The 20252-nt window shown below is 44.2% G+C and overlaps 1 protein-coding gene across 2 annotated transcripts in view; it reads right to left on the bottom strand.

Annotated features, from left to right (window-relative positions):
* cntnap3 (contactin associated protein family member 3) overlaps positions 1-20252 on the bottom strand; it is a 218777-nt gene that overhangs the window by 157644 nt on the left and 40881 nt on the right. For both annotated transcript variants that reach the window (XM_041885548.1, XM_041885549.1), the window contains exons 3-4: positions 14368-14561; positions 1404-1551 (exon numbers count right to left, since the gene is read on the bottom strand). In XM_041885548.1, coding sequence (XP_041741482.1) covers positions 1404-1551; positions 14368-14561 — 342 coding nt within the window. The remainder of the gene's footprint in view (positions 1-1403; positions 1552-14367; positions 14562-20252) is intronic.

Below are 20252 nucleotides of genomic sequence, written 5' to 3'. Positions count from 1 at the left end.
CATGTGGTTACTAGCTAGCTAAGGTATTGTATGTATGTGTGAACGATGGCTAGCTCCTCGACTGATTCCAGTCCTTTGTATTGTGTGTCTATGTTGTAGAAAGAGGCGACAATGGGCAGAACATATTTGTGCTCTACAAATGTTTTGTATTTTCTTTTGGATGCAGGTATGTGGTTTTATCTATGTAAAATGTATGTTATGTGTTGATACCGGCCGCGACCGGGAGACTCATGGGCGGCGCACAATTGGCCCAGCGTCGTCCAGGGTAGGGGAGGGAATGGCCGGCAGGGATGTAGCTCAGTTGATAGAGCATGGTGTTTGCAACGCCAGGGTTGTGGGTTCGATTCCCACGGGGGGCCAGTATAAAAAAAAAATGTATTCACTAACTGTAAGTCGCTCTGGATAAGAGCGTCTGCTAAATGACTTAAATGTAAATGTAAATGATACATTATAAGGAGAGGTTGTACTCATTTTTGTATTCTAAAAATAATTTTGATGCACTATGAGAGAAAGAGGCGACAATGGGCAGAACATATTTGTGCTCTACAAATGTTTTGTATTTTCTTTTGGATGCAGAGAGAATTCTGATTCACTAAAACAGCCTGATCGCCGAAGTCCACGTCTATAGTCCCAATCAATCACACACAACGCAGAGATACAGCCGTGCAGTACAGTGCCGGTTACATTAGCCAAGGCCAGTGTACGTCCTTGTTGATATGTAAGTATATATTTCATATCTTTCAGGTGTTTATGTCTGAAGATGCACTGCGATGATAATGTTATATTTATGGTTATGCTAATTAGTAGTTGCAGCGATACGCCATCCCATCTGGTTTGCGCTTAGTGGGACTATCATTTGTTTTTCAACAGAACAATGACTTAAAACACACCTCCAGGCGGTGTAAGGGCTATTTGACCAAGAAGGAGAGTGATGGAGTGCTGCATCAGATGACCTGGCCTCCACAATCACCCGACCTCAATCCAATTGAGATGGTTTGGGATGAGTTGGACCTTAGAGTGAAGGAAAAGCTGCCAACAAGTGCTCAGCATATGTGGGAACAACAAGACTGTTGGAAAAGCGTTCCAGGTGAAGCTGTTTGAGAGAATGCCAAAAGTGTGCAAAGCTGTCATCAAGGCAAAGGGTGGCTACTTTGAAGAATCTCAAAAATAAAATATGGGTTACTACATGATTCCATATGTTTTATTTCATAGTTTTGATGTCTTCACTATTATTCTACAATAAAGAAAATAGTACAAATTAAGAAAAACCTTTGAATGAGTAGGTGCCCAAACTTTTGACTGGTACTGTATATAGGGGGGAAATTGATCTCCGGGCCTACAGGGAGTTTCCATCCCTGTAAAAAGGTAATGATGTCCTCTCCAACTCCCCTGGTTGTACTTACTGTAAGGACATCCATAGGCTTCCAGTCTCAGGCCTATCCTCCCATTGGGGTTCCAGTCTTGAGGAAGTAACCGCAGGAACCTGGCGAAGACTGGCTGCTGCAGTTTAAACTGCACCACACTGTCTGCATTGCTGTTCCCTGTGAACGCCTGGAACACACAGAGGGGACAGTATCATTAACTGCCTGATTTACACATTATACTCATCTTCTTTGGATGCTACACGTCAGTGGAGGCTGCTGAGGGGAGAACGGCTCATAAAAAGGCCTGGAAAGGAGCAAATGGAATGGCATCAAACACAATGGAAACCATTTGTATGATGTATTTGATGCATTTGATACCATTCCACCTATTCCGGTCCAGCCATTACCACGAGCCCGTCCTCCCCAATTAAGGTGCCACCAACCTCCTGTGCTACACATCTATTAGCTTACAAAACCATATATCCTGGACCTATTGTGTAGATTATAGAGGTACGTTTGGGAAACCCACTGTTCAATTTGTTTCTGTGTAGTACATAGGCAAAACTGGCCAATATTAAGAACAGGTTACCCCAATAATTTTTACAAAATCAATCAAAGTCATTCGGACGCACAGCGCCTCCTCTGCTTACTGTCTATTCGCGCCACACATTTCAGTGTGCTGCTCAGCAGCCTCAGCCAAGCCGGTACTTGCCTTGCAGTCCATCCAGTCGCATTCACATACATCTCTGGAATGGTATGTACCCTCTGGTGTGGTGCCCCTCCCTCTCCGCTCCTTGAAAAAATATATTTTGCAAACATGCCATCTACCTCTTGACTCCAGAGAGCAACAAGCATGTCGCAAACACAAAGTTCCGTTAAGGTAGATAATCGATGTGTGATTTGTTGTTGTAAAAAAAAATATGTACGTTTGTCTTAGTGACCAATGACCATGCATTGCATTAACATTAAGCTGGCCCAACGAAACAAGCTAGTTAAAGTTGATTATTTCGCCAAGATTAGGATATTTTGCAGAATTTCTCAGTAGCTAGGTTTCCATCTAATTGGCGACAGATTTTAATGCAAATATTCTAGAATCTGCATAAAGAAAATATGTGCATTTTCCCAACAGTGGTGTTTCCACCAAACAGACTTGTTGAGGATAAAATATAAGTGCGTGATGAAGTAATGCACACAAAATTTACTTTTTCACTTACATTTTCATGTAGCAAATACAAATCTAAAGTTCAATGTGTTTCCATCGCATTTTCAACTCTACCAATAGTTTTGCCACAAAAACTGTTGCGTTGAATAGCAAATGTGCCTAATCTGGTTTTGGCACCTGAGATCTAGCCAACATCTCGCAGATACAGTGTGGGTAGGCTGTGTGGGTTGGCTAGTGTACATGATGAGATTTTTATGGATAAGAGCAAGAACCTTTTTATTTGTCAAATGGCAGTCAAGCATCAATCATCTTTTCACCAGAATAAGACCCTTAGTATTTATTGGAAAGCAGTATCAAGCTCATCACCGTGCACATTCACCACCCTGTGAAGTTCATCATAACTTATTTCATCTGTAGCCTAATAAACTGCATGGTTTCACGAGTTGTAGTGGGAGGACCACACACTATATCATCACGTGACTCCAAGTTTACTTTGATATGATGGTTGTTATATCAATATTTGCGCAGAAAGACGTTTCCACTGCCATTTCCTGCATAATTAATTTTACAGTCACAAAAAGATCCCACCATGTTGAACAAACAAATGATCTGTCGGCATTTATAAAATTACACAGAAACGTCCTGTTTCCATCACAGCTGTCATGATTTTATTTTATACGATATGACTTTACGTGCATAAAAACTGCTAATGGAAACGTGGTTAATTCTGTGCATATGCACGCTCTTCATATAATGGTGCAATGTGTGCATCATCGAAAAAAACACAGTTGCTAGCATTGCAATTATTGAACTTTAACTCACCATTGTAAAATAAAAATAATAAAAAATAGTTGGTCTATTAGTGACATTGCATTGCATTAAGCTGGCCCAACGAAACAAGCTAGTTGAATAGATTATTTCACCTAAATAACTAGGATATTTTGCAGAATCTCTCATCAGCTATATGCACCAGTGTATATGCACACTCTTCATTCATTGGTGTGTATCAGTGAAAAAGCAGAGTAGCTTGCAACTCACCCATTGTAAAAAAAAAAAAAAGTTTTGTCGTGGTGGTGTGATGTAATCCATGCATTCATTGAATGTACATCATATTTAACTGGCTGGCTCAACGAACAAGCTAGATCTAGTTACTAGCTACGTAATCTCACCTACCAGCCAGCTTGCTCTCTGTCTAGATGTTTGGTTTCAGAGCGCATCAGAACGGGACTTGAATGGCAGTCTATGACAGGAGCAGCAAAAACAGACACCGGTTTTAATTGGCTGATCTCTCAGTCCATCACCAGGCATCTAGCACCTTCACCTCTTTAGGCAAAACAAGGAAGTGAGTTCGGGAGAAAAAAAAAATGTTTGTTGCACATATACGTTTTATATGCCTGAATTCAGAATCAATTGGGCTCTCCAAAAATGTTACGGTCGCTGTGCTAGAAATGTTTTTCAAAGTCCCATCTAATACAGCTGTAGCAGGCTTTCTCCCTCTCCCGCCTCCATTTTAAAGGTAGACACAGCCAAATTACGTTACCACAAGCAGCACTGGAGATATTGAGATGAACGAGATGCAACACTTCGCTACACACAGTATTTGCGCATGTGCATGGGTTCGCTTCACGCTGTGTGGAGAAGTTGAGCCTCGCGCTTCAACGCTCTTTTTGCTACGGAAATTGACCCACTATGCTGTTTACTTTCTGCTTCTACGTCATATCGCTGAGTTTACCTTTAACCACACACCTTTCAAGTCTCACTTTGAGGAACAGCGTTAACAGGCTCTATGTGCCAGCAATTCGAGCCTGGGGACGAGGTTACTAGCTACGTGCATAATCATCCATGCTTCCCACATTTTCATTCTCATTTTATTCACAGTGTGAGTGAGAAGTGAGTCTCAGCCTAGTCTGTCTCCATATGCCACCGCCAGGTAAAAGGGTCCAGATAACCGCCTTTTATTTGGGCATCATCTGTAACTTCTGTCCCACTGAGCTGGATCTTCTGTCCCGCTGAGCTATGCACACTGCACAGCTCAGGCTGAGTGGAAGACAGAAGTTCGGAGGGGGGATGGAAACTGTCATTCTTTACAGCAGGCCAGGTATAGCACTTATTGTGTCATTTAAAATCTTGAAAGAATCATTTATGTGTCCTTGTCGGCTGTTATAGGGTGCGAGAGAGGCAAGAGACTGTGAGGAGAGTGAAGTCAGTGCAGGCAGGGGCAGCAGCAGTGTTGATCTTCCTTTGGAAACCAGTCATGTACAGACACATAACATTAAAACTGTGCGCTCTCTGCCTTCAGCGATCATCACATATTCGTATCTACTTTTTTACCCAGGTTAAAATAGATTAAATGGAACTAGGCCCTACATTTACAATTTGCATAGCTTGAATGAATCATGTAGTCCTGGACAAATGTGATTTTTGATAGAGCAATGTCCTTTAAAGTACACTTCATAGGTTATCCAGTAACACAGGACATTGGTCTCTGTCTGGCTCACCATATGTCCTTGTCTGCTGTGATTGGGTGCGAGAGAGGCAAGCAACCGTAAGAAGAGGTCAGTGCAGGCAGGGGCAGCGGCAGGGTTGGTGTAGAGGTGAGTGAGAGGAGAGTTATTCTCAAAAAGTTAAAATAAAAAGTAGTCTCACAAAACTAGAGTCCCTTTCATGATGTATATTGTACTGATGTATGAAGGTGGCAAAATGGCTGCATGTGATGATCAGCCTTTCTACAACACCAATCGCATGTCTAAAAATCAAATTTATTTTAACGTGCATCATTAATATACAACTCAGTCTTCATCTTCTGTGTCTTCTTAATATTTGCTGTGAAATACCTTCATTAATGATGGTGAAAACTTACCCCTCCATTTACCCATCCATTTACCCTCCATTTACCCCTCAGAATGCCCCTCCATTTACTCCTCCATTTACGCCTCAAAATACCCTACCATTTACCCCTCAAAATGCCCCTCCATTTACCCCTCAAAGTCCCTTCATTTACCCCTCAAAATGCCCCTCCTTTTACCCCTCGAAATGCCCCCCATATACCCCTCAAAATGCCCCTCCATTTACCCCTCAAAATGCCCCTCCATATACCCCTCCATAAACCCCTCAAAATGCCCCTCCATATACCCCTAAAAAATGTCCCTCCATATACCCCTCCATATACCCCTCAAAATGCTCTCCATCTACCCCTCAAAATGCCCCTCCATATACCCCTCAAATGCCCTTCCATATACCCCTCAAAATGCCCTTCCATATACCCCTCAAAATGTCCCTCCATATACCCCTCCATATACCCCTCAAAATGATCTCCATCTACCCCTCAAAATGCCCATCCATATACCCCTCAAAATGCCCCTCCATATACCCCTCAAATGCCCCTCCATATCCCCTCAAAATGCCCTTCCATATACCCCTCAAAATGCCCCCTCCATTTACTCCTCAAAAAACCCCCTCCATATACCCCTCCATATACCCCTCAAAAAGCCCATCCATAAACCCCTCAAAATGCCCCTCCATTTACCCCTCCATTTACCCCTCCATATACCTCTCAAAATGCCCCTCCATATACCCCTCAAAATGCACCTCCATATACCCCTCAAAATGACCCTCAATGTACACCTCAATATACACCTCAAAATGCCCCTCCATTTACCCCCTCAAAGTCCCTTCATTTACCCCTCAAAATGCCCCTCCTTTTACCCTCGAAATGCCCCCCATATACCCCTCAAAATGCCCCTCCATTTACCCCTCAAAATGCCCCTCCATATACCCCTCCATAAACCCCTCAAAATGCCCCTCCATATACCCCTAAAAAATGTCCCTCCATATACCCCTCCATATACCCCTCAAAATGCTCTCCATCTACCCCTCAAAATGCCCCTCCATATACCCCTCAAATGCCCTTCCATATACCCCTCAAAATGCCCTTCCATATACCCCTCAAAATGTCCCTCCATATACCCCTCCATATACCCCTCAAAATGATCTCCATCTACCCCTCAAAATGCCCATCCATATACCCCTCAAAATGCCCCTCCATATACCCCTCAAATGCCCCTCCATATCCCCTCAAAATGCCCTTCCATATACCCCTCAAAATGCCCCTCCATTTACTCCTCAAAAAACCCCTCCATATACCCCTCCATATACCCCTCAAAAAGCCCATCCATAAACCCCTCAAAATGCCCCTCCATTTACCCCTCCATTTACCCCTCCATATACCTCTCAAAATGCCCCTCCATATACCCCTCAAAATGCACCTCCATATACCCCTCAAAATGACCCTCAATGTACACCTCAATATACACCTCAAAATGCCCCGCCATATACCCCTCAAAATGCCCCTCCATTTACCCCTCAAAATGCCCCTCCATATACCCCTCTATAAACCCCTCAAAATGCCCCTCCATATACCCTTAAAACATTTCCCTTCATATACCCCTCAAAATGCCTCTCCATATACCCCTCTATAAACCCCTCAAAATGCCCCTCCATATACCCCTAAAAAATTTCCCTTCATATACCCCTCAAAATGCCCCGCCATATACCCCTCAAAATGCCCCTCCATATACCCCTCAAAATGCGCTTCTATATACCCCTCAAAATGCCCCTCCATATACCCCTCAAAATGCGCTTCTATATACCCCTCCATATACCCCTCAAAATGTCCCTCCATATACCCCTCCATATACCCCTCAAAATGCTCTCCATCTACCCCTCAAAATGCCCCTCCATATACCCCTCTAATGCCCCTCCATATCCCCTCAAAATGCCCCTCCATTTACTCCTCAAAAAACCCCTCCATATACCCCTCAAAAAGCCCATCCATAAACCCCTCAAAATGCCCCTCCATTTACCCCTCTACAGCGAGGAGAACAAGTATTTGATACACTGCCAATTGTGCAGGTTTTCCTACTTACAAAGCATGTAGAGGTCTGTAATTTTTATCATAGGTACACTTCAACTGTGAGAGACGGAATCTAAAACAAAAATCCAGAAAATCACATTGTATGATTTTTAAGTAATTAATTTGCATTTTATTGCATGTCATAAGTATTTGATCACCTACCAACCAGTAAGAATTCCGGCTCTCACAGACCTGTTAGTTTTTCTTTAAGAAGCCCTCCTGTTCTCCACTCATTACCTGTATTAACTGCACCTGTTTGAACTCGTTACCTGTATAAAAGACACCTGTCCACACACTCAATCAAACAGACTCCAACCTCTCCACAATGGCCAAGACCAGAGAGCTGTGTAAGGACATCAGGGATAAAATTGTAGACCTGCACAAGGCTGGGATGGGCTACAGGACAATAGGCAAGCAGCTTGGTGAGAAGGCAACAACTGTTGGCGCAATTATTAGAAAATGGAAGAAGTTCAAGATGAAGGTCAATCAGCCTCGGTCTGGGGCTCCATGCAAGATCTCACCTCGTGGGGCATCAATGATCATGAGGAAGGTGAGGGATCAGCCCAGAACTACACGGCAGGACCTGGTCAATGACCTGAAGAGAGCTGGGACCACAGTCTCAAAGAAAACCATTAGTAACACACTACGCCGACATGGATTAAAATCCTGCAGCGCACGCAAGGTCCCCCTGCTCAAGCCAGCACATGTCCAGGCCCGTCTGAAGTTTGCCAATGACCATCTGGATGATCCAGAGGAGGAATGGGAGAAGGTCATGTGGTCTGATGAGACAAAAATAGAGCTTTTTGGTCTAAACTCCACTCGTCGTGTTTGGAGGAAGAAGAAGGATGAGTACAACCCCAAGAACACCATCCCAACCGTGAAGCATGGAGGTGGAAACATCATTCTTTGGGGATGCTTTTCTGCAAAGGGGACAGGACGACTGCACCGTATTGAGGGGAGGATGGATGGGGCCATGTATCTCGAGATCTTTGCCAACAACCTCCTTCCCTCAGTAAGAGCATTGAAGATGGGTCGTGGCTGGGTCTTCCAGCATGACAACGACCCGAAACACACAGCCAGGGCAACTAAGGAGTGGCTCCGTAAGAAGCATCTCAAGGTCCTTGAGTGGCCTAGCCAGTCTCCAGACCTGAACCCAATAGAAAATCTTTGGAGGGAGCTGAAAGTCCATATTGCCCTGCGACAGCCCCAAAACCTGAAGGATCTGGAGAAGGTCTGTATGGAGGAGTGGGCCAAAATCCCTGCTGCAGTGTGTGCAAACCTGGTCAAGACCTACAGGAAACATATGATCTCTGTAATTGCAAACAAAGGTTTCTGTACCAAATATTAAGTTCTGCTTTTCTGATGTATCAAATACTTATGTCATGCATTAAAATGCAAATTAATTACTTAAAAATCATACAATGTGATTTTCTGGATTTTTGTTTTAGATTCCGTCTCTCACAGTTTAAGTGTACCTATGATAAAAATGACAGACCTCTACATGCTTTGTAAGTAGGAAAACCTGCAAAATCGGCAGTGTATCAAATACTTGTTCTCCCCACTGTATATACCTCTCAAAATGATCTCCATCTATCCCTCAACATGCCCCTCCATATACCCCTCAAAAATGCCCCTGCTGATTTTGTAAGTTTGCCCACTGACAAAGATCAGTCTATAATTTTAATGGTAGGTTTATTTGAACAGTGAGAGACAGAATAACAACAACAAAATCCAGAAAAACGCATGTCAAGAATGTTATAAATTGATTTGCATTTTAATGAGGGAAATAAGTATTTGACCCCTCTGCAAAACATGACTTAATACTTGGTGGCAAAACCCTTGTTGGCAATCACAGAGGTCAGACGTTTCTTGTAGTTGGCCACCAGGTTTGCACACATCTCAGGAGGGATTTTGTCCCACTCCTCTTTGCAGATCTTCTCCAAGTCATTAAGGTTTCGAGGCTGATGTTTGGCAACTCGAACCTTCAGCTCCCTCCACAGATTTCCTATGGGATTAAGGTCTGGAGACTGGCTAGGCCACTCCAGGACCTTAATGTGCTTCTTCTTGAGCAACTCCTTTGTTGACTTGGCCGTGTGTTTTGGGTCATTGTCATGCTGGAATACCCATCCACGACCCATTTACAATGCCCTGGCTGAGGGAAGGAGGTTCTCACCCAAGATTTGACGGTACATGGCCCCATCCATCGTCCCTTTGATGCGGTGAAGTTGTCCTGTCCCCTTAGCAGAAAAACACCCCCAAAGCATAATGTTTCCACCTCCATGTTTGACAGTGGGGATGGTGTTCTTGGGGTCACAGGCAGCATTCCTACTCCTCCAAACACGGCGAGTTGAGTTGATGCCAAAGAGCTCCATTTTGGTCTCATCTGACCACAACACTTTCACCCAGTTCTCCTCTGAATCATTCAGATGTTCATTGGCAAACTTCAGACGGGCCTGTATATGTGCTTTCTTGAGCAGGGGGACCTTGCGGGCGCTGCAGGATTTCAGTCCGTCACGGCGTAGTGTGTTACCAATTGTTTTCTTGGTGACTATGGTCCCAGCTGCCTTGAGATCATTGACAAGATCCTTCCGTGTAGTTCTGGGCTGATTCCTCACCGTTCTCATGATCATTGCAACTCCACGAGGTGAGATCTTGCATGGAGCCCCAGGCCGAGGGAGATTGACAGTTCTTTTGTGTTTCTTCCATTTGCGAATAATCGCACCAACTGTTGTAACCTTCTCACCAAGCTGCTTGGCGATGGTCTTGTAGCCCATTCCAGCCTTGTGTAGGTCTACAATCTTGTCCCTGACATCATTGGAGAGCTCTTTGGTCTTGGCCATGGTGGAGAGTTTGGAATCTGATTGATTGATTGCTTCTGTGGACAGGTGTCTTTTATACAGGTAACAAGCTGAGATTAGGAGCACTCCCTTTAAGTGTGCTCCTAATCTCAGCTCGTTACCTGTATATAAGACACCTGGAGCCAGAAATCTTTCTGATTGAGAGGGGGTCAAATATTTATTTCCCTCATTAAAATGCAAATCAATTTATAACATTTTTGACATGCGTTTTTCTGGATTTTTTTGTTGTTATTCTGTCTCTCATTGTTCAAATAAACCTACCATTAAAATTATACACTGATCATTTCTTTGTCAGTGGGCAAACATACAAAATCAGCAGGAGATCAAATACTTTTTTCCCTCACTGTACCCCTCAAAATGTCCCTCCATATACCCCTCAAAATGTCCCTCCATATACCCCTCAAACAGCCCCTCTATATACCCCTCAAATTGCCCCTCCATATCCCCCTCAAAATGCCCCTCCATATACCTCTCAATGTCCCTCCATATACCCCTCCGTATACCCCTCGAAATACCCCTCCGCATACCCCTCAATGCCCCTCCGTATACCCCTCGAAATACCCCTCCGTATACCCCTCAATGCCCCTCCGTATACCCCTCAAAATGCCCCTCCATATATCCCTCAAAATGCCCCTCCATATACCCCTCAAAATGCCCCTCCATATATCTCTCAATGCCCCTCCATATACCCCTCCGTATACCCCTCAAAATACCCCTCCGCATACCCCTCAATGCCCCTCCGTATACCCCTCAAAATGTTCCTCCATATACACCTCCATATACCCCTTAATGTCCCTCCATATACACCTCAAAATGCCCCTCTATATACCCCTCAAAATGCCCCTCAAAATTCCCCTCCATATACCCCTCAAAATTCCCCTCCATATACCCCTCAAAATGCCCCTCCATATACCCCTCAAACAGCCCCTCGATATACCCCTCAAACAGCCCCTCTATATACCCCTCAAAATGCCCCTCCATATACCTCTCAATGCCCCTCCATATACCCCTCCGTATACCCCTCGAAATACCCCTCCGCATACCCCTCAATGCCCCTCCGTATACCCCTAAAAATGTCCCTCCATATACACCTCCATATACCCCTCAATGTCCCTCCATATACACCTCAAAATGCCCCTCCATATACCCCTCAAAATGCCCCTCCATATACCCCTCAAAATGCCCCTCTATATACCCCTCAAAATGCCCCTCCATATACCCCTCAAACAGCCCCTCTATATACTCCTCAAAATGCCCCTCCATATACCCCTCAAAATGCCCCTCCATATACCCCTCAAAATGCCCCTCTATATACCCCTCAAAATGCCCCTCCATATACCCCTCAAACAGCCCCTCTATATACTCCTCAAAATGCCCCTCCATATACCCCTCAAAATGCCCCTCCGTATACCCCTCGAAATACCCCTCCGTATACCCCTCGAAATACCCCTCCGCATACCCCTCAATGCCCCTCTGTATACCCCTCGAAATGCCCCTCCGCATAGCCCTCAAAATACCCTTCCGTTTATCCCTCAAAATGCCCCTGAAGAGAGGCATAATAATGTGTTTCCGGGGGAGGACCCATGGACCCCCCTCTAAAATTCCCACCCAATATCTGCACCACAATTTCGCCCTTAGTGTAGTAATTTCTAAAATACTTTATTGGTACAGTATGATGAAAAATGCATTTGTATTGCCAAGAATAGTATAGTAAAGTTATTATATAACAAGCTTTGCCTAATACCACTGAGGAGAACACATAGCCGCATTGATGAAGTGGGTTCTGAAGAGTGGTTTCATACTGATAAGAACTGTAATACTGATGCTCTTTCTTATGTTTTGCTGGCAAATACTTAGGTCTACTCTATGAATAATGAGCGTAGTTAACCTCTCTGATCCTAATTTATGTGGCTAATATGACATGGAAATATTACTGTGTCCTGTTATTGGTCCTCTCCTCCAGCTCTCTTTGCGTCCCAAATGTATGGGTATGGGCCCTGACCAAAAGTAGTGCACTAAATAAGGAATAGGGTGGTATTTGGGATATAGCCCCTGTCTCTCATTAAGAAGGGTAAATAATGGGGTCATCCCCCAGGAGTTCCCTACTCACTATTCCATCCTCCCTTTCAAGTTGACACTCTGGTTAATTGGCGGTTCAAACTCCAAAATAAGGGTGAAATACCTAATTAACACAGAATTTGCAAACTATTATTGTGAAATAGATAGGAGGCAGTCCAGTAGCTCCCTCTCATGTTGGCTAGGGGAGACCATACTATACCTTATGTTGGGTTGACATGAGAGACGCGGTTACACAATGTATAGATAGAAGCCAGCTCCCTTTTACACTGGCTAGCGTCAGTTGGCCCTAGAGATGCCGATATAGCAATGTGTGTGGCAAGCAGCAATCGATAACCACATGACTTATTCAGTACCCATCCTGAGCCTTTCTCATAAGAGTAATGGGGACTGGTTCCCCCTACAGTCACCTGCCTATTGTAAAGGAAATCAATGGAACCCACTTCAACTGAAACTTAAAATGAAAAGTGAGGTCTGAGGTCCGAGGTGGCATTGGAATTTTCAAAAACAAAGAGTTGTGTGCGATACTACAGTTTTTTTGTTGTTGTTGTTTTTTACACCTAAGTTTATACTATAGCATTTGACATCTGTCTTGGAGTGAAATGTACTTTCTTAGCATTGTTGCCTAACTTGAAAGGCTGAGAAGCACCTTCAGTTTCTTTAAAGCAGGTTGACGTTTATTGGAATGAGTGTTGTCCTGGAGGCAGAACTGAGATTCCTCTAGATAGGCCAGCTGCAAAGTCAAAATTGGCTATATTGTAAAAATTCATGAAAACAAAAATTTGCTTTTTGGTCTTAATTTAACTTTAGGGTTAGGCATTAGGGTTAGCAGTGTGTTTAAGGTTAGGGTTAAGGTTAGGTTTAGTTTTCAAATCGGATTTTATGACTTTGTGGCTGTGCCAGCTAGTGACCACGCTGCAGAGCTGCCTCTAGAACAAGAATCATGACGAAAAACGCGAATCTGTGTCTTTAAAGGGGGAGGATGAGCCATGCATCTGGTGAAGTGGAGCGTTAAGCCCAACAAATTGCACTGTTTCCCTGCTGAGGAAGCTCAGTATGCTGCATCTCATTTGTGTGTGTGTGTGTGTGTGTGTGTGTGTGTGTGTGTGTGCGGTGTGTGTGTGTGTCTATGATGAAGCCCAGGAAGCAGCATCTCATTTGCTCCTGGAGTGAGGTGTCCCTTTGAAATATGCCATGAGTCAAGGTGCAAATCCCTCCATTGCCTGCCCCCTGCCTGAAAAGCCTTTGCTCATGGAGAGAGAAAGAGAGAGAGAACAACATTCATCCCTACAACTCAAACTTACTAAACCCTGTCTGAGGAAACAAAAAACACGCACTAGGACTTTTGACCGATACTGATACTAGACTGCTGCTGTCATCGACTTAGCTAGCTGGGAAGAGTAGTGTCTGGAGTTAAAAAATCCTTAAAGCGGTTCTTAGGATTTATCAGAATGTGTGCAGACACTTTATGCTAAGTACTTTTAAAAGATACGTAGTCAAACTGTGAGTAGATGAGAGTACTGTAGTTGTGAAATCAGAATTAATTTCATTGACAATTTTTCTAATTCTCTCCTCATGTCAGCTAAAATTAACAGAATGTTATTCAGTACAGAAAGCAAGTAACAAGGATGGTAAAACGCAGCTAAATCTAATAATTATCTCAGTCAACAGTATAAAGCTAAGCTGAGCTGTTCCTGCCTTCCACTGTTTCATATATTATTCATTGATAGTGAAAGGACTCTTATGAGGCTATTTGGGAGTTGGCTACATGGTGTACCGGGCTGCGTCTGAAATAGCACCCTATTCCCTACATAGTGTGCTACGTTTGACCAAAGTCCATGGGCCCTCGTCTAGCCTCTGCCACAGGCTTTCACCTCACCTCAACGTGAGCGAAGCCTGGGAGCCGAGGGTAGGCCTGGTAAAACGTAGCACACTATACAGGGAAAAGGGTGCCATTTTAGACACAGCCATTATGGTCTGGTCCCACTGACTTACCCTGATGTTGTCCTCCTGGCGGTACTGTTTCCAGTTGCAACCCGTGTCGCTGAACATGAGGAGGAAGGAGGAGACCCAGTCTGAGCTGCCGTAGCGACCCTGCGTGGCCACGGCTGTGATCTCTGTCCGCTCCCCCAGGTCCACCTCCAACCACTGGTACTTATTAGACTCCACAGGAGCCCAGCCTCCAGCACCTGCAGGAGATACCACACATTGTAACTCTTTGGGCCAGTTTCCCGGACACAGATTAAGCCTAATACTGGACTAAAGAGCATTTTCAATGGAGATTATCCAATATGTAATTTATTGTTAATAATAATCTATTAATAGATTGTTGCGCTGCATTGTGCCTCTCAAAATAAAGTGCTACCGTGAACCATATAAGAGGAGCACACGCGTAAGACATAATCAGTGGACACATACAGTACAGTGTACAGTACATGATCAGTCCAGTGTATATCCTCAGTGGAAAGGAAGCAGTTCAGTGTATATCCTCAGTGGGAATGAAGCAGTTCAGTGTATATCCTCAGTGGGAATGAAGCAGTTCAGTGTATATCCTCATTGGGAATGAAGCAGTTCAGTGTATATCATCAGTGAGAATGAAGCAGTACAGTGTATATCATCAGTGGGAATGAAGCAGTTCAGTGTATATCATCAGTGGGAATGAAGCAGTTCAGTGTATATCATCAGTGGGAATGAAGCAGTTCAGTGTATATCATCAGTGGGAATGAAGCAGTCCAGTGTATATCATCAGTGGGAATGAAGCAGTTCAGTGTATATCATCAGTGGGAATTAAGCAGTTCAGTGTATATCATCAGTGGGAATGAAGCAGTTCAGTGTATATCATCAGTGGGAATTAAGCAGTTCAGTGTATATCATCAGTGGGAATTAAGCAGTTCAGTGTATATCATCAATTGGAATGAAGCAACCTTGCACTGGGAGACCTAACCTGAAAACATCAACATCCATTACAGAGCTGGTGGCTAAACGAGGATGCATGATCCACCATCAGGTACTGTGCACACAACCTGATGTTTATTTCAAGACATGCAAACACATGGGAGAAAAACTTCTCAGGTGTCATTGATATTCAGGGCTATTTATGAGCACCAGTCACTCTACATTGTATGATAAAGAAAAGCAGTTTATTTCACGCAGCAGATTGGTTTAAATGTGCAGAAGTGTCCTCCTAGACAATTCAAGTCTCTCATGGGATTCACATTAAAGTAACCACTCAAACTGGAGCTCTGCATGGTCATGACTGTAGTAGTGTTTAGAGTCAATCCCCTAAACAGACACTTATCAAGTGCAGTACCATTCATTGATAATTAGCTGCTTTTTGGGGAGAAAAATGTACTGACTAAGTCGTTCTGGATAAGAGCGTCTGCTAAATTACCAAACATTAATGTAAATGTAGATAGAAAAACAATAGAGAAATCTGATCAACAGAGTGTCATATTCCATGAAACATCACAACTGGTTGTGGAACAGGAACAGGTATTTGGCTTCTGCAAGAGCCAGAAGGAGGGAGAGAGGGAGAGCAGGAAACCAGCTGGATAGAGACATGAGGAGGAGGGAGAGAGGGAAACCAGCTGGATAGAGACATGAGGAGGAGGGAGAGAGGGAAACCAGCTGGATAGAGACATGAGGAGGAGGGAGAGAGGGAAACCAGTCGGATAGAGACATGAGGAGGAGGGAGAGAGGGAAGCCAGTCGGATAGAGACATGAGGAGGAGGGAGAGAGGGAAGCCAGTCGGATAGAGACATGAGGAGGAGGGAGAGAGGGAAGCCAGCCGGATAGAGACATGAGGAGGAGGGAGAGAGGGAAGCCAGCTGGATAGAGACATGAGGAGGAGGGAGAGAGGGAAGCCAGTCGGATAGAGACATGAGGAGGAGGGAGAGAGGGAAGCCAGCCGGATAGAGACATGAGGAGGAGGAGGGAGAGAGGGAAGCCAGTCGGATAGGAGACATGAGGAGGAGGGAGAGAGGGAAGCCAGCCGGATAGAGACATGAGGAGGAGGGAGAGAGGGAAGCCAGTCGGATAGAGACATGAGGAGGAGGGAGAGAGGGAAGCCAGCTGGATAGAGACATGAGGAGGAGGGAGAGAGGGAAGCCAGTCGGATAGAGACATGAGGAGCAGGGAGAGAGGGAAGCCAGCTGGATAGAGACATGAGGAGGAGGGAGAGAGGGAAGCCAGTCAGATAGAGACGTGGAGAAGTGATGAAATGGCACTCTGTAGAATGGAGACGCCACCGTGAGAAAGCAGGGACGACAGGATGAGAGGTGTGCTAATGTCTGTGAGAGAGGGGAAGTACAAAGTGCCGCCTCAGAGCCCCGGACGCCAGATGGACGGAACGGGAGCAGAGCTGTCTAGAGGAGGTGCCCAGGCTTCCAGCAGGGTCGGCACAAAGACAGAACAGAAGACAGCTAGAGGGCCCAGCACAGAAACTACTCAAACCGCAGCTGCCAATAGAAATGGCCCAATAAGCTGCAGAGTGCCTTACTCTATACAGAGAGAGAACACACAGAGCCTTTTAAGTACCCAACACAAAGACACCGAGGTTAAAGACCATTTAACATTTGGTACCAAGTTGATGGCATCTAACTAGGCTGACGCAAATAATCTCCAGGAACTGGTAGGAATCCTACAAGGATTTAGGGACCAGATTCCCTTGATTCTCCACACTTCTCCCAAAGTGTGCACTTGCAGACTACCCATATTACTTAGCCTACATGTAAGGTTTTACTAAATTGCATCCTTCGGCACCTGCACCGAAGATAATCTAGTTAAATTCTATATACAGTAGACATTTACTACGTACACATTGTGTATTATGACCTGTGTTGACTTCCTTCTGGACTCAAAGTGATGGGGTCCCTTTATATTCCTACTTTACTGTTTATATAACCGTCTGTCTGGTCTGGTCCGGGGCAAGGCAACAAGCTGCCTGTAGCTGTTGGCATTTAGGACATGAGGCAGCGAAAGGCCTGGTTTAATAAGTACTTAACTTCAGTAGCAGACAGACGTTGCCATTGACACAGCGATGAGAGGGAGAGCGAACACGTTGACCTTTGTTCATTACGGTATAGAGATGGTGATGGTATAGAGATGGTGATGGTATAGAGATGGTGATGGTATAGAGATGGTGATGGTATAGAGATGGTGATGGTATAGAGAGCGGACATGCAGGGAAGATGAAGAGGAGGAGGATGCACAATACCAGGAGGGCATCCAGCGACGAAGACAGAAGACCAAGACAGCATGCGTCCCAAATGCACTCTGGCCCAGGTTGAAAGTAATGCACTACATAGGGAATAGGGTACCAAAAGTAAAGCACTATAATAACAGGGTGCCATTTGGGACACAAACCAGAGACAGAATAAAGGGGTGTGTTCTCAAGCAATTAACACATTCATGTTTGTATTCTGTCTTTAAAATTGGCAATTATTGGCTACCACAGGAAGGCTCATAAGCCTGCTAATGGTTGCTGGGAAGGCCTGTATAGGTTTGCGTTCCAAATGGCACCCTATTCCATATTTAGTGCAGGGCTCAAAAGTAGTGCACAGTGCACTACGTAGGGAATAGGATGTAATTTGGGACATATCCCTGGATTCCCATTGTGTTCTTGCCCTCTCAGTCTGCAGTGCTGTCTGTTCAAATCAAGGAAATCTCCCCTGATCTTCTCTTTAGTCCCTGACTGGAACGGACAAGGCTGTGCATGGTTATTAGGGTTAATGTAGGGTCAGGAACGTGGTCATTATACCACTGCTGTGCTGCTGCCCATTAAAATCAACACATCATACACAGTGCTTTCAGACATTATTCATAACCCTTGACTTATTCCACATTTTGTTGTGTTACAGATTTTTTTTACCTTTATTTAACTAGGCAAATCAGTTAAGAACAAATTCTTATTTACAATGACGGCCTACCAAAAGGCAAAAGGCCTCCTGCGGGGACGGGGGTTTAAAAAATAAATAAATATATAAATATTGGACCAAACACACATCACAACAAGAGAGACAACACAACACTACATAAAGAGAGACCTAAGACAACAACATAGCATGGCAGCAACACACGACAACACAGCAAGGTAGCAACCCAACATGAAAACAACATGGTAGCAACACAACATGGTAGCAGCACATGGTACAAACATTATTGTGCACAGACAACAGCACAAAGGGCAAGAAGGTAGAGACAACAATACATCACACGAAGCAGCCACAACTGTCAGTAAGAGTGTCCACGATTGAGTCTTTGAATGAAGAGATGGAGATAAAACTGTCCAGTTTGAGTGTTTTTTGCAGCTCGTTCGAGTCGCTAGCTGCAGCGAACTGGAAAGAGGAGCGACCCAGGGATGTGTGTGCTTTGGGGACCTTTAACAGAATGTGACTGGGTGTTGTATGTGGAGGATGAGGGCTGCAGTAGGTATCTCAGATAGGGGGGTGTGAGGCCTAAGAGGGTTTTGTAAATAAGCATCAACCAGTGGGTCTTGCGACGGGTATACAGAGATGACCAGTTTACAGAGGAGTATAGAGTGCAGTGATGTGTCCTATAAGGAGCATTGGTGGTAAATCTGATGGCCGAATGGTAAAGAACAACTAGCTGCTCGAGAGCAATGTATAAATTACGTCTCCGTAATCTAGCATGGGTAGGATGGTCATCTGAATCAGGGTTAGTTTGGCAGCTGGGGTGAAAGAGGGGCGATTACAATAGAGGAAACCAGGTCTAGATTTAACCTTAGCCTGCAGCTTTGATATGTGCTGAGAGAAGGACAGTGTACCGTCTATCCATACTCCCAAGTACATGTATGAGGTGACTACCTCAAGCTCTAAACCCTCAGAGGTAGTAATCACACAGGTGGGGAGAGGGACATTGTTTTTACCAAACCACATGACCTTTGTTTTAGAGGTGTTCAGAACAAGGTTAAGGGCAGAGAAAGCTTGTTGGACACTAAGAAAGCTTTGTTGTAGAGCATTTAACACAAAATCCGGGGAGGGGCTAGCTGAGAATAAGAATGTAACATCTTCATATAAATGGATGAGAGAGCTTCCTACTGCCTGAGCTATATTATTGATGTAAATTGAGAAGAGCGTGGGGCCTAGGATCGAGCCTTGGGGTACTCCATTGGTGACAGGCAGTGGCTGAGATAGCAGATGTTCTGACTTTATACACTGCACTTTGAGAGAGGTAGTTAGCAAACCAGGCCAAAGACCCCTCAGAGACACCAATACTCCTAGCAGGCCGACAAGTATGGAATGGTCTACTGTATCAAAAGCTTTGGCCAAGTCAATAAAAATAGCAGCACAACATTGCTTAGAAGGGCAATGGTGACATCATTTAGGACCTTTAACCTCTTAAGGATCACACCCTTTTTTTCAATTTTCGCCTAAAAAGACATACCCAAATCTAACTGACTGTAGATCAGGACATGAAGCAAGGATATGCATATTCTTGATACTATTTGAAAGGAAACACTTTGAAGTTTGTGGAAATGTGAAATTAATGTAGGAGAATATAACACATTAGATCTGGTAAAAGATAATACAAACAAAAAAACGTTTGTTTTCAATTTGTTTTTGGTCCATCATCTTTGAAAAGCAAGAGAAAGGCCACAATATAATATTGCAGTTTAGACGCAATTTAGATTTTGATCCAGTGAAGCATTGCAATACTGGACTATTTTGTATCAAGTCTGCCCAAATGTGATGAATTGGTCAATTGATACATTTTCAAGTACATAACTATAGAGAACATACAAAAATGATATGGTAATACAAAATGTAAGTTTACACACTCCCAGGAATGTCATATATGATGTATCATTAGCTTATACACTAACTTTCACACATCTAGATGGCTGGGCGGGGTGGGTGTGA

The sequence above is a fragment of the Coregonus clupeaformis genome, chromosome 9 (genome assembly GCF_020615455.1).
Source record: "Coregonus clupeaformis isolate EN_2021a chromosome 9, ASM2061545v1, whole genome shotgun sequence".
Taxonomy (NCBI): domain Eukaryota; kingdom Metazoa; phylum Chordata; class Actinopteri; order Salmoniformes; family Salmonidae; genus Coregonus; species Coregonus clupeaformis.
The sequence above is the reverse complement of the archived record's forward strand: the minus strand, read 5'-3'. Positions and strand labels throughout refer to the sequence as shown.